Source organism: Manacus candei, unplaced genomic scaffold, assembly GCF_025592945.1.
Source record: "Manacus candei isolate 608988 ecotype Guabito, Panama unplaced genomic scaffold, ASM2559294v1 h1tg000049l, whole genome shotgun sequence".
In the NCBI taxonomy this organism is placed as follows: domain Eukaryota; kingdom Metazoa; phylum Chordata; class Aves; order Passeriformes; family Pipridae; genus Manacus; species Manacus candei.
The window spans coordinates 1,239,786-1,254,697 of NW_026138097.1; the positions used below are offsets into that span (position 1 = coordinate 1,239,786).

The window sequence follows — 14,912 nt, forward strand, 5'->3', positions numbered from 1 at the left end:
AGGCTCTCTCTGATTTAGGGGTCTGAAAAAGTTCACCTGAGTTTTTTAAGCTGCTTCATACCATTCTCAAGTTCTCCAGCAGTCTTGGGGAAGAGTTACGTACACAGTTGGAAAAGGCTGTGAGCGACGTTCTACTGATAACAGTGCATTGGTGGTTTGGTGTTGGAGCAGTGTGGGCTCTGCACAGGCCCAGTCTTGTCTCGTCCAGGTCAGTGGGAGCTCTGCCATTGACCCGGAGGAGTGTATAATCAGGCTCTGTTTCCAAAATCATAGGCGCTTTATCGATGCAATATGTTCTGTCTTCCTCTGTACTTTTGAAAACAGAACTGAACTAAGTTGTGCAGTAGATGCAGCAAAAATGAACGTATGTCACAGTTGAGGAAAATAAGGAAGAGTGTGGAGAGTATTAAGTAGGTTTTTGTGGGGTCCTCTCTGCTTTGTTGATAACTCCTTTTTCTTCCAGTGAAAGTTTAAGATTACAAAGAAAGAATATAACAGGTTTTTCAAAACAAACAAACAAAACCAAAAAGGAGCTGTGTATTCATATTCCAGAGGTCACAAATCAGTTCTTGAAAAATACTATACATACGATAATGGAAAAATAACTAAGCTGAAAATCCATTTCAAGTGGGAATATAAAACTATACATTTTCAGTGGTGAGCTCAGATAATGTATGTTATTTATAAACACAAAAGTCTTGTATAAGGTATGCTTAAGCATTGCTAATAAAGTGAGTACAGTACTTGTTATCTAACAGATTTTGTAGCCTCTCCTGTGATTGGAGTCTATTTTTAAAACCAGTTATGAACATTGTGCTTCATATCTGTGTTACTGTTTCCAGAGTGCGTACTTCTTGTGCAGTTTCTCCAAATGCAGGAAAATAACAAACTTGGGACCAGGAGTGCCCAATTCAAACTACTGTACCCACCCAAAACAAAATTTCAGTTACAGCATGCACTGTTTTCAAAGGCAGGCACAATCCTCCTGATCTACTTCCTCCTGTTTGCTCTTAAGGTGGCCAGAGAGTAGTGATCAGCGTGTGTATGCAAGAAGGTGCAGATACAGGTGTCCTAATGAGCCTGGCAGTTGCTCTATTGCATCATTTCGAGAAAGAAAATATCAAGCGTCAAAAACTTAGACTTTCTTAAACATGAAGGGAATTGCTTTCTTACTTAGGTATGTGCTCTATTAAGAATCTAAATAATCAATCTTTTTTACATTCCATCTTTCCCCTTCCTTCTGGCTCACAGCAACCTAAAATGCTACTTTTCTGGGAAAGACTGATATTCTGACTTCAGTTTTGTAATTTAATGATGGAGAGTTTCCTTAGTAAACCAAATTTAGAGTACTAGAATGCTTATCTTATATCCAGACCTTGAACATAAAAGGCATTTTATACCAGCAATTGTTCATTTAATGAGCAATTGCAGAGTGCAGGATGGTTAAGGGATTGAGCTATATGCACCATTATTGCAAGAAGTATTCTGAAATACCAGAAATAGGACGTAAGCTCTGATCAGGGGGACTGTGAGCACAATTACCTTCTTTTCAAATCCTTCTGTGACACTGCGGGAGGAAAAAGGACTTTGAAACTTGAAAGGAAAGAGCTTGCTTTCAACCTCAAAAGCTAGGAGGAAAGGGCTCTGAAATTTGCTCAGTATTCCCAATTCACCATTAGCCTGTTTCTTCCTTTAGCCTCAAGGCATTCTCCGCTTTTTGAAAAGATGTTAAGAAATTCAGTCACAATAGAGAGCCTAGTTTTGAACATGTTTCACTCGGTCCATTGAGGTCTGGTCTTCAGCCTTTGTGTGGGGTGAATTGAGCTGAGCAGCAATCTGGTTGGGGAGAGGTGAATGAGCAGTCTCTGTGCAGTCACAAATTCTGGCAAAGAAAAGATTACCCTTTCCTTTATTTTACAATATGCATTCCTGTACAATCCTGCTAGTGGCAATATGCAGAGCCGAGCTTGTGCTTAGGTCAATATGGAGCACTTGGTTTATAGCAACTCTTGTTAAGTTTGTCTTGTAATTGAAGCTGCTGTTGACCTTGCTTGGAGACCATTTGTAAAACCGTTTATTTAGCATAAACTGAAATAATAAACCCTCCTTCTCTTAGGCCGATTGTGATAGGGTGACATTAGTTTGATTTAATGATTAGCTGCCTGACCCCTCAGCTAGAGAGAGCTGCTTGAATAGGGAGAGTTCACTAGGAAGCACACAGGAAGAATACTAATGAGCTTGTTAAATTTAGCATGGCACCAACCACTTTTAATTCCTCTAATGGGAGAAGCACTGCCTCTGAGAGAGAGGGAGGGAGATGGGGAGAGGGGGGGAAAGAGAGAAAGAGGAAAAGAGGGAGGAATGCCCATGTCCTGGTAGCCAGAGAATTTTGGTAAGAGAAGAGGAGAGCTTAGAGGGACCGTCAGCCAGGGTCTCTTGGACTGAGTTGTAAGTACCTTGTCTTTTCTCTTACCCAGCCTAAGTGCGTTTGCAGATCATTCCGGAGATAGTAATGCTCTCTGCAAGTTTGCATGCAGAAATGTGGTGATGAAACTTAATACATAAACAGATTTAACTGGCTTGGTGTTGTCTTGTTTAAGCGGGGGTGTCTCTGAAGTGTGTTGGGACTGATTTTTAGTGTGGTGTATCAATAGATTTCAACTTTTTTTTAGTTGCTGACTATAAAGGGTTTAAAGTAAAAGAGCTTCTACTTTGTTTTGGTTCATGACAAAAAAAACCCCAAACCAAACCAAACAAAAAACCCCTCCCAAAACAAACAAAACAAAACAAAAAAAACCAACAAAAAATTCAACAGGGAAAGAAATTTATATGGATTTTTTTCATTAGTTTTTGGTTTGTACTGATTTTTTTAACTTTCTGGGTAAATTAGCTGAGCAATTAAAAGTACGTTTATTCAGTGATACTATCCAGCATGAGTTTTTTGAAAAAGCTTTTTGATTCAGTGAGGTGCTCTGTAGTGCTCAGCAGTTCTAATAAAAACGGCTCCTGATTAGAATAGCAGGACTAAATAAGGTATTTCTCAGTGGATGGGAGAATCCTGGATTAATGTGATCATTCTAGACTGGGCATTTCTAACGCATGTCTCTGGCTACTGGCTTGTTAAGTCAGAGTAAGGGTATACATCAAGAAAGAGAAGCTTATGCAGATTGCTCTTGGGGCATGATTATTTTTTTCTTTTTCTTCTCTTATTTAACCTTTCTCTCTTACACCCACAAAAGGTGGGATGAATTATACTGGAGTTGGTGGGCTCCCACCACTGGCAATCAGGTGGAGATGAACTTTGGCATTTGTGTCTCTGCAACATTTTAGTAAATCAAATGTTTCTTTTGACACTAAAGCTGGCCCTGCTTCTAAAACATGAGCAGAGCAGTAACAAAACAGTTCTCGTGTATTTGGCTGTAAAGCCCCTTTGGCAGACGCTGCTGGAGAAGTGGGCTGTTTGCTTACATTTTTGTTATAGAATCCCACTTGTTGCCATGGTGGACAGTGTGTTCTGTCAATAATTTGGCCTGGTGCGTCTTGCCTGCACTTACTCTAGAAACTTTATTGAACGATTCAGTTGAACCAGAACAAGATTAGACAGCTTTCCCCTTTTGGCACTCTGGAGTGGCTCACCTGCCGTGAGAGTAGGCAGTGTTTCTGCAAGACGAGTTTCCCGCTCCACGCTGGGGGAGCTCCTGCAAACCTCTGACTGTTACGTGTCCTGGAGCGTGGGTGCTGTCAAATTTCTCATCTATCCCCTATCAAAAGCAGCTCAGTGGCATGGAGCATGAAGCAAATGCTTAGCGAACTGTTTGGTCAATGAATATGCCTCACTATTGCAAAAATGCCATCATGTGTAGTTAAATACTTCTGAGGGAATTTTTGCATGGCAGACAATGCACAGAAACTTTTGACTCGTCGCAGCACACGGCGATAACTTCATAATGGCGAAAAAGATGGATGATGCAGTAAGAAAAGTGCTGCTTTTTTGTTTTTCTCGTTTTATTTTTTTTCCTCAAGTAACCAAAAAAGGGGAAAGCTTATTAAAACAAACCATATTTTTGCTTTAGTTTCTAGGTTACTGAAAGTAGGTTTTGAATTTCATTCAGCAATTTGAAAAATCAGACTTTTCCATAATAGTCACTAGTACCTTGATTCATGACACATGCATGTTTTGAGAAGGAAAGTATAAAAGTGGAGCCTGCAGACAGACATCGGCTTCTTGTTGTATACCAGGATGGCAGTTTTAACAAATATTATCTTTATATGGAAGAGTAAAAGAACCAAAATCCTATCTGATCATCCTAGTGATTATACAGCCCCACAAATCACCCTAGCTTTCTTCTTTCTGAACTGTTTTAGCACACATTAGGTTGCTCTGCTTAAGGGTCTGTCAGAATTTCAAATGGAATGTAATCCCCTATTTTTATAGGAGTTTACATCTCATCAGTGAAAGTTCACTCTAGGTTGAAATTTAACATAAAAGACTCTGGCTAAAGAGAAACCTGATGGAAAATATGACTTTGGGGTGATTTATATTTTATTTTTTAGTTATACAAGCAAGTTTCTAAAAACCTCCTGTAAGTTTTAAAGTTTTAGACCCCCTTTTGCAGTTCTGTAACTAAAACCAGCTTCGGTGTAAAAAGTTGAAACCTTAAACCCTGCTAATCCAGAGCAGGGACTAGTGCCTGTGCATATTAATAAAAAGCAGAAAAGGGCAAAGGGTTTAAACTCTGTAATGTTGTTGTCTATTTCCATTAACTATTTCTCCTCAGACCCAACCCTGGAAATTCTCTGTATGGAGAATTACTGCTGGCTGTAAAAAGAATTCTGTCCCTGGAAGATGCTGATAAGTCAGCAGACCCTGGTTGCAGTAATACGTGGAGATAGAAAAATAATTAAGTGCTCAATAGGCTACTGTGCTGGGTTTTCATGTTGTTGCTACTTGGGGGGAGCGAGAACAGGGAGAAAACTAGTGAGCAATGCATTCAAGGCAATGGTGTAGCTAGTTTATACGTATAATGGCCAAAATTCAGCTCCAGGTATCCATAAGGACAGAGCGTGTTTCCAATCTAATTTGTACAAAGGCACATAGGTTGAGTTACTCTGGTATCAGGCTTGCTGAAAGTAGTCACCTAGTGAATTGCTGGCTGGTGCTTTTGCTGTGTGAACAAGTACACCAGAGCAAGGTGCAAGTGAAAACTTAGCCCTGGCTTCAAATCTCTTGACAACTGAAGTGCAGTCTTGGCACTGGTGTCAATCATTCTTGCTTGCATGCGGGTTGTAGAGTAAGAGCACTTAAGTTTTATTTCCCAAGGGTGTTTTCATTTCCTTTTCTGGTTACCGTTTTTGTGCCCAGTGTTTAATAATTTGAGATTCCTTGTGTACTTCTAGAACTGCGGAGCAACTTTGAAATGAAGTGTCTTTATCAGTACTCCTTCAGGATCTGTTGGTGTAAACTCGCATGTGCTGTGTAGTTGATAAAAGAAGGCTGTACTTAGAGCATGGGTATCGGCCAAGGATTCAGCAATCAATCATGCTTGTTTAGAGGAATGTCTCTGTGTTTTAAACCAATAATGAAACTGAAGGAGGGCATTTACATTAGAGACTTGTGCACCTGACAAAGCCCCTCTGCCACATGGCATGTGTGAAATGCACCTGGAAACACCCATCTGGCTTTTGAGGAATATAACCACTTTGTCTGGTTTTCGAAGTATGTGTGCTTTTTAAAATTAATTTATTATTATTATTAAGTTTTATTAATTTTAACCCTGGGGGTTAAAATTCATGTGGGTGCAGAGAGTTGGTTTAGCACCCAGTCCTGGAGCTGCCTGCATAGAAAGCTGGTGGAGCCATGATCAGGAGGCTCTTTTCCCATCACAAGTGGTACCACAGGTCTAGAGCCTTACTCCAAACTAGGACTTGGGTTTGACCCTCCTAGTTATTATTATTATTATTCCCTCTGCCCTTTTTCCTTTCCCCTTGTTGATTAGGAATTTGTGTATTCGTCTGTGGGGATATGGGAAGAAGAGGTAGGAGGAGTGTACCCCACCACCCTACATGGGCACCCATCTTGAGCAATTGTACGCATTTTATTGTTGCCCACCTTTGTTCTGATCACTACCAACCTCCCTGCAAGGCTTCAGCCCCTCACACAGGCAAAGCCCCAGGGACCTGGAGCTGGGCTGCAGAGCAGCGGTGGGTGGCTGGGTGTGATTTAGGCCCAGCTGGTGAGGTTCGTCTTCTCCTCTGTGTGACAAATCATTTCTTGACTCCCCATCAGGGAGCCTGAGCTCCCAGCCTCCTTGTCCCAGAGGCAGGGAAACAGCAAGCCTGTGTCTGTTCCTGCACAATTGATGGCCCCGTTGGTAGGGGCATCGGTGCATGGGTGACTGTGATCTACTGCTCTGCCGCTGCCGGCTCCAAATGGGCAGGCATCCCCAGGCCATCCCTCACAGCCACACAGGCACCTCCTGTCACAAACTTACACTGGGAGGAGGAGGGCGGCGGGGGGAGAACTTTTCTTTATTGTATTTGCTATAAATGGACTAAAAGTGTGTGTCTCTCTTTTTTCTTCCCTTCTCTCTTTCTTCTCCCTCGTTTTTTTGCAGAGGATGAAAGTCCTGGGCAGACCTATCACAGAGAGAGAAGGAACGCGATCACAATGCAGCCGCAGGGTGGGCAAGGCCTCAGCAAGATCAGTGAAGAGCCTTCCACGTCGAGTGAGGAAAGGGCCTCATTAATCAAGAAGGAGATCCATGGATCTATATCGCACCTTCCCGAACCTTCTGTACCTTACCGTGGGACGCTCTTTACCATGGACCCCCGAAACGGTTACATGGACCCTCATTACCGTGAGTATTGATTGCTGGTTCATTCGGGGATGCAAAGTTGGAAGACTGTCAAGTTTAATGTAACTTTATTTGCCACTTTGCATCATTCCCAGGGAGAACTGCTTTGTCTGGGGCGAGTGGTGTTTGTGGAAGTTAAAAACCAGGGTGCAGTTGCATTGCAGCTAGAAATTATCTCAGGCCTCTGCAAAGCAACTTCCACAGGACATCTCATCTGTTGCTAATCCTCCTCAGCCATCCAGGGTTGCGTTTGCTCCACCTCCTTAATGCATGAAGAAAAAGGGCCTCATTAAAGAAAGCACAGAAGGAAAATGAAACAGGCCTTAAAAATCCCTCTTTTAAAACAACGTTAAAATATGGTATTGAGAGGAGGAAGAACTGTGCCTTGTACAATGAGAATTTGGGGGATTGGAATGCTTATTGCTGTGCTTTAGGAGTTTTTGTTTTGTTTTGGAGGGTTTTTTAGACATTCACAAGTGTGTTTGAGAATGCAGGCTGATGGAGTGGTTTTGCAATTTTCTTTCCCAGCTACAGTTCCCTGAAGTTGTAAGGGGGAGGAAAAAAGGCAAATGGTTTCAACTTCTGAATTCCTGCTCAGGCATTAATAAAAAAGTAAGAAATTAACTGACACTTGAACACAGATGTGGAATGGATTTCTCCACAGGCAAAATATGAGGGAGTTAAGCAATTTTTTTCATCTGCTTCTAGTTTACAAAAAAGAGGAAAAAAAATCATTTAGTTGTGTAGTAATGAAGTACATCTTGAGGTGTCAAGGCTTGTGCCTTTTGATTATAGATTTATCACCCAGCCAGGATACAGGTTTGCCATTTAACCTTGCAGTCTCCAATTCCAGATGATAGGCTTAAGACCCACAAAGAGAGAGAGGTCAGTCCGCGTTGTTTTTTTTTTTAAACATCATTCAGAAATTTTAGTGTTTTAAGGCAAAAGGTCATTAGCCAGACGACTGATTAGTGAGGACAGCTGATTAGTGCCTGTTATTTTGCTAAAGAAAGTGCCAGGGATAAAAGCTAATTTTATCCCTTCATTAGTTGGGCTAGCAGCAAAGGGGAATGTTCACTCATCAGGGTGCAGATCAAAGTATGTCTTGCACAACCTAAAGTCTCACCAACCTCCTTCTTAAAAAAAGGAGCCTGAGTGTTAATAAGGATGGAGGTATTATGAGAAAACGAACACTTGTTGGCCTTGTAATTTAGATCAGTATTTAAAGGAAAAGTTTGCTGTTAAGCTTTTGAGCTCTTCTTCAGTGTAGGCAGTTGGTTTTTGTGCACCCTCCACCTCCTGTTCTCTCCTACAGACCTGCTCAAACCCTCTGGGGGAGTTACTCATCTTTCTGTTGAGGAGGATGTGCTGCAGCACACCGGCAGCAGACTCCTCTTCCAGAGGGGCATGAATGTGAAGTGCAAACGGCCGCTCAAGAGCAGCAGCGCATAGAAATATTAGCTTGTGGGTTGGAGGCACCATTCATAGCTTAATGGTTAACAAACCCCCAAACTAACTTAAAAACAGACAGGCAAGTATTTTTGGGGAAGCAAAATAGCTTTTCTGTTTGTAGGCAGTACAGCTGAGGAGAGATGAAATGTGTGACAAAAACAATCCCCAAACAAACAACAAACCTTATACTGAATTTAGTGGTGACGATTTCCATTTTGACCATCTGACCAGCTGCCAGCTCACCCCTTAAATCTTGTTTAAAGTGTTATTGATACCACCGAAGGTTCACACAGAAGAAAAGGGGCTGGTTGGTCTGAATGTGTCTGAGAGGTTTGCATTTAGTTTATTTTGTTTTATTTTCTCAAATTCACCTTTTGACAAGAGTTGTCAAGATTTAATGAAGCTGCTGTGTCTGTATTGTGACCAATATTAGTTATAACTAACTACCACATTAATGCTAGCTGATTAGGCTGTGTGGACTACTAGAAAAACATTGATGTCAGAAGTTGAGAGAACACCAGAAGTTACCCAGCATCCAACAACAAAGAAAAGGTAGATAAGTTAATTTTAAATGAGCATCATGATCTTAAAGCAAAAATCAAAGTCAGAAAACATCAGATGGACAGACCTGCTTCACTGCTGCTGTAGTGAGTTGTAAATTTGTATTCACTGATTTATAAAGTCCCTCAAGCTATAAAGTCCCTCTGTCACATAAAGAACCATCATGCTTTTATTTACCTTTAATAGCTATGATACAGATAGACAACTAAAGAGACAAATGTCTACTTTGATTTATAGGAAAGCAGACAGTCTTACTGAAATTTTCATAGTGGTTGTATCATTTATATATGTAAGACATGCTTTCATCAAAGTGGTGATTGTATTCAGACTGACACTTTTAGTGGTCCATATGAAAAAGGCTGAATAATGTAAACATACCCAAGTCCCACTGTAGCAACAGGTAAAGAACCAGCAAAGCTATTTTTTCCCTTCTTAGTTTCTTGCTAGTTTTGCTGGGCATATGGATAGAAAATACTGTTTTAATTCAACATAGTCAGATATGTAAACATTCATAGTAACTTCTTAGTTTCCCTGTGGTAGGAAAATATAGACTTGTCAAGATCCCTAATTTGTGCTTTGTATTTAAAAGTGTGGGCAACTTCCTGTAACACAGGAAAAGGCAAAATAATTTTTTTAAAGAAGGACATCTGCATATTTTCATGGCAAAAAAAGCAAAAGAGCATTTAAGTCAATTCTGTGTGGAATGCATGTCCCTTCCAGGAGCCACAGTTATTAGAAACAACTTGAGTGCTTTGCATTTCTACATGTAAATATGTATGAGTCTCTGTACATTGCAGGATTTATTTGTTGGTTTAATTTTTTTTCTAATTAAAATGACTGATGTTGTAAATGTTGGTAATAATAGTTACCATAAAAATGGAATAAATACCTCATTGAGAGGGAGTTTGCTCTCCTGCAGAGTGTGGGTGGGGAAAATGGTTGAGTTTCAAGTGAACCAGCTTTTCAAACAGCTGGGATGAAACATGCTATGGAGCTGGCAGCCCTTCTGCACCACCAGAGAGCCCCTCAACCATTTAGCAACTGAGATTGTGAGTGCAGTCTCATTCTCAGCTCACAGTCTTCTATCCTCCAACAGATAAAAGTGAAAACACAGGCCTAAACCAAAAGTTTTTCTCTTCTTTTTTGTTACAGATTTCTTAACCACTATTTAAACACTGCTCACAAAGTGTGGGGAGGGGGGGGTGTTTTTGTTTAATTTTTTAAAAACTTTTTTCATTTAAAAAGCTTTAGGGACAATGATAGAAATGCTGGAGTTTCTCATCATATGTTGCACCTTTCTTTAGTGAGAAGAGCAGGGTTACTGGCCTTAATAACAGTGTTTCTTAAATGGATTTAAACCCTTGTGTTTCTCAAACACTAATTCCAGAGGTAGATTGAGCCCCTTGTTAATGTAAATTCTGTCTGTAGAGGTGGGGCTGAGGCAGGGGAGATGGGGATAGTAACTTGCCTTTGTTATTTTCTTCCACAATTTTAATTTTCATGCAGATTTATGGCAGTGCTAAGACTCCCTGTCTCGCAAGTCATTCCTCATGGAAAAAATGAATCATTCCTGATGTAAACACTTTGATTTAAAACATGCTGTTGATATTCTTCCCTGGGTTTCACAGCTCATATGAAAGAATTGTTAGTACCTAATTAGCAAAGCCTGAAGAACTATTTCAAGTAAAAAGCAATGAGAGTTCACTTGGCTCTGATCTAAAAATTTATATATACAGGAATGTATGGCCCTGGCAGCAATCTCTTTCAGATAAATTACTTCGTCTCAAAGAGATTGCACAGGAACTCACTTCTTTCTATTTTTTTTTATTTTTTCCCCTTTTTCTTTTCTTTTTCCCGGTACTCGTTATGAAGGATTCATTTTGCTGGTTTTGAAGCTTCTGTATCTATCTGGGGAAGTGGGAACTGCTTATTGCACATTTCATAGGATTAACCCTCCAAAGGTATTGATTGCCCTCAGTTCCCACTGACTATGCTTGGACTTACGCTTTGTAAGGATTGGGCCTTGCATAACTGTCTGAGTTATATTAGTCAGTGTTAGGGTCATCTCAAAATCAATTTGCAACGTGAACAAAAGACTTCAGCAAGGAAAACACAATGCTGGATCACTAGGTGCACTTGCTCATTTACTGCATTTTAATTTCTGTTGACAAGAATTCCTTTTCCTTCATCTCCCCATAGGAAAGGAAGAGAGAGGGAGGGTGGGGAAAAAAAAAAGGGGATTGGATTCTGTTTTTTCACATGCAAACTGGTAACTGGAAACACTGTCTTAAAATGCAATACTTAGAAAGCAATGACTTTTCATGGCATTGAGGCTTGAACCACAATGGCCAGCTATATGTGGCACATTGGACTAGTTTCCCAATGTCTCTGGGTGACAGGAGCCTGGGACAGCTTTTTATAGAGAGTTTCTCCCCAGCCTGGTTGGACAGTGGAAGGAGAGTGTCAGTGAAGAATCCTCGTAGAGATTTAGGGCCAGGGTCTTTAAGTACATTTAAGTGCTCTTCAATTTCAAAGTGAGTTTGGCCTCTTAAATACCTCTGAAAATCTGGGTCCTACTTCTTCAACTCTTTCTGCAGCATTTTGGAAGGGGGAGGCTTAAGCACTCTAGTAACAAAACTCTCTACTGACAGTGATGTATGGGGGGTGGTTTCCAAATGTTATCAGGTAGGAGTACTTGGAAAAAGTAAAATCTAAAGCTTTTAATAAAACTCACAGGCAAAAAAGCCTCTAGTATGAAAGCGAATGTCAGATTACTGGTGTCAGCTGAGCAACTGAAGTGTAGGACTTTAAGAAAATTAGCATGTTTGCAAAAACATTTTTGGGATTAAAAGTCTAAAATGTAATAGTATCTTTCAATAACCTCCAACAAAAAACATTACTGTTCTCAAATTCAAACTTATGGTCAGAGGCAACTTCAGTGTGGAATTTAGGAAGGTGCTGTAGACCTTGTAAACTTAGCAGCTTATAAATTGAAATACCGTCTCCAAGATGCCTCCCAGGCTATGTTTGGGAAGTTCAGCTCATTACAAGTACTCCTGCCCATTTCTCTGGAGTCCTTTTGTAAATAAGCTATGTCTCTTGAGAGCCCTGGAGTTTCTGCCCCTGTGTGATGGTCCTACTTGGAAATAACAATTGCACCCATAGAATTACAACATGTAGAGATGTCCTTCCTTCTTCTGGATTTTTTCTCTCCTCAACCTGAGACGGATTTCAGAACTGCCAATATCTGAAAAGCTTTGAAATGTGATCTTTTAGGTTTTTTTTTCCACTTTGTTTTATTTTCCAGTTTAGGTGAATACATATCTCTCTTTGTGTTGACTCTTTTTTTATCATGATCAGTAGTATTAATTTTAGCAGAAAACTATAGGTGATGACATGGAAAGAGGTGATCCGGTTTGTGTGGAGGGTAGAATAGAATATTTGGGGTCTCATATGGCCCTGTAATTCCACTGGACTTCAAAATTTTAAAAATGAGGATCACATTAAAGAAAGTTCTATTAATCTCTCCTTGTTTTGTTGTTCAAGTGCAAGCTGTGGGATGATGTTTTGTGTGTGGTGTGTTTTGTTTTGTTTTGTTTTTTTGAAGGAACAGGGAAGATAAAGACAGAGGACAAATGCAAAACCACCTCTTTCATGGATTCAGATTGTTTTTTTCAGCTAAAGCTTTTTTAGATGCTTTGCAGTATGTATTTGTGTTATACTGCCTTCATGGCAAGAGACAGAATACATTGCTCAGAGCCATAGAATCATAGTTAAGAACTCTGGAGAAAAAGCTAAGAAATAATGTAATCCATCTCTTGAGCATCAAGGCACATCAGCAATCTCTAAATCAGGACATAATGAAAAGCTTCTTCAAAGTTGCCGTATCCCTTGATACACAGACATTTGTCACAATTCTTTTAAAAAAGAAGATCTGTAGTGGATTTGGGCTGATCTTGTGTCCTTACAAGGTAGCTTCTGTAGCACCAGCAGCTAGAAGGTGGGGAAATATATTGAGAAGCCATTAAAGTCCGAGTTAAAAAGTTTGGATAAAGTTTCCTCTTCCCTCCTTGAGATCTGCTAGCATATGAGAGATATGGTACTTCCATTGCTGTGTTCTCTGAAACACACTCCCCCAACACCAAAGCCCTCCCCCTCCCTCAAGCCCCCAAAACCCAAACCACATAACTGTTGTTCTCCTTACGACCTGTCAGCAGGCAAGATCACTAGTTCTCCATTAGTTATCAGAGTAATCTTTGTACTTTTGTTGAGGCTGTGTAGTGCAAGGAGCTAGCCAAGTATGAGGTATGTAGAGAACTAGTGATCAAAGGAAGATAAGCATCATTTGTTGCAGATTTTGAAGCATCCCGTGATGCCTGAGGTTGCTGTCAGTCAGCTTTTTATGAGCTTTGCCCTGTGTGCATTTTTTGGCCAAGGGAATGGGGTTTGAATAGCAGCCCCTTTGACTTTGCTGCTTACAGCTTTGTAAAGGTTAGCCAGCACTCAGTCTCATACATCTTGTGTCGGATGGGTTACCTGTATTTTTAAGGAGCTTTGGGGCTGCAACAACTTGAGTCTTCGTGGCAAAGCATGGGGAACACGTGAACCTGGTGCTGGTTCAGTGATCATGATTTTCGTCAAGTGAAGCAGATTCTTCTGAGCTGGTGAGTACTGGTCATATGCTTTACACTGCCAGAGAGGTGATTTTCTTGCATTTGTGGCCTTCTCTCTGGTCAATGTTACTAGTGGGAATTTAGCTGCCTAAGCAGAGACTGGCACTTGAGCACCATGTTCTCGCCTTCGAGGATCCTAGCTGATCTGTCTGCCAGCCTGGACACACTAGGCTTTAGTGCATCTTTGGTCATATCTACGAACTCTGTATGAACACCCTAGATACATTAGGGATCTAAGATGCTCCTGTGTGTCAGTGTTTAGGCAGCAAAATCCTCAGTTGTTGTGTCCAAATGTAGAAAATAAACATTGAAGTTCATGGTTTTTTGCTCCATTTCTGCTGTCACTGTCCAACTTTTGTTAAGAAAACTAGCAATAATTAGATTGCAGGGTAACTAATGTCTACAGGGTGCTCCTCTGTTGTTATTCACTTTTGTTAATTTTCTTGCATCCTGAATGCTTGAGATCTGGATGTGCACCATGTTTCCTTACTCTTCCTCACTTGCTCTTGGGACTGGGGTGAAGCCCAGACGTGTGGGCACTGAAGGAGGGTGTTGTGTCACAGAGGATGCCTCGGGCTGGGCAGTGAGGGTAATGGCAGTGTGGGGGCACCGTGGGCCTCCTCACTCCATGGCATGGACCATGGACTTGTCAAGGGACGTTTTTTTGAAAGGTAGCATGGTCCCTGTTGTGAAGGTGCAGTTTCAAACTTGTCCCATGGAAGTCTCTCAGTACTAGCCTCCTGTGGGAGTCCAGGCCTTTACTTTTAAGACAGTTTAAATGCTTTGGTTACTGAACCATTTTCAGGATCACTAGCAGATACAGCTTTATTCCTATTGATTGAGCTCAGTACTTAGGAGGAGAGCCACTTAGCCATAGCCTCTGCTTCCTTTTATTCACACCTAGCAACTCAATTAGCTTCCTCTTAGTCTGGCTCTTTACCTCTTAACTTAGGTAGTTTACACAGTACTCTCTAAGCTCTTATTAGAACACTGCTCAAATTACTTACAATTGGGGCTCTTGAGTTTGCTCAGTGGGTCACATCTGAGTCTGGAGATCAGGTCAGGAATGCTTCTTACTTCAGTTGGAGTTATATAGGCTACCTTTATTCATTTTTGATAATATAGCTTACAGCCAAGGCAGCAACAACCAGTGTGGGTAACCAGTACTGTCCTAAATACCAATCTATTTGTACAAAGAGTACAGCTGCTGTATTGCCATGTGGCCACTGATATGTGTGGTAGTGGTTGGTACACAGCAGCAGGAAAGGCAATATGTGCACAGAAATGTTTGTATGTACAGGTTTGTACACTTTCCTCACACTTCCTTTTAAAAATAAGAGTTATCACAAAAAATTCTTTTGACTTTGTTTTT

At 40.8% G+C, this 14,912-nt stretch overlaps 1 protein-coding gene across 2 annotated transcripts in view; it reads left to right on the plus strand.

Annotated features, from left to right (window-relative positions):
* GLI3 (GLI family zinc finger 3) overlaps positions 1-14,912 on the plus strand; it is a 210,237-nt gene that overhangs the window by 60,855 nt on the left and 134,470 nt on the right. For both annotated transcript variants that reach the window (XM_051798690.1, XM_051798689.1), the window contains exon 3: positions 6,615-6,857. In XM_051798690.1, coding sequence (XP_051654650.1) covers positions 6,615-6,857 — 243 coding nt within the window. The remainder of the gene's footprint in view (positions 1-6,614; positions 6,858-14,912) is intronic.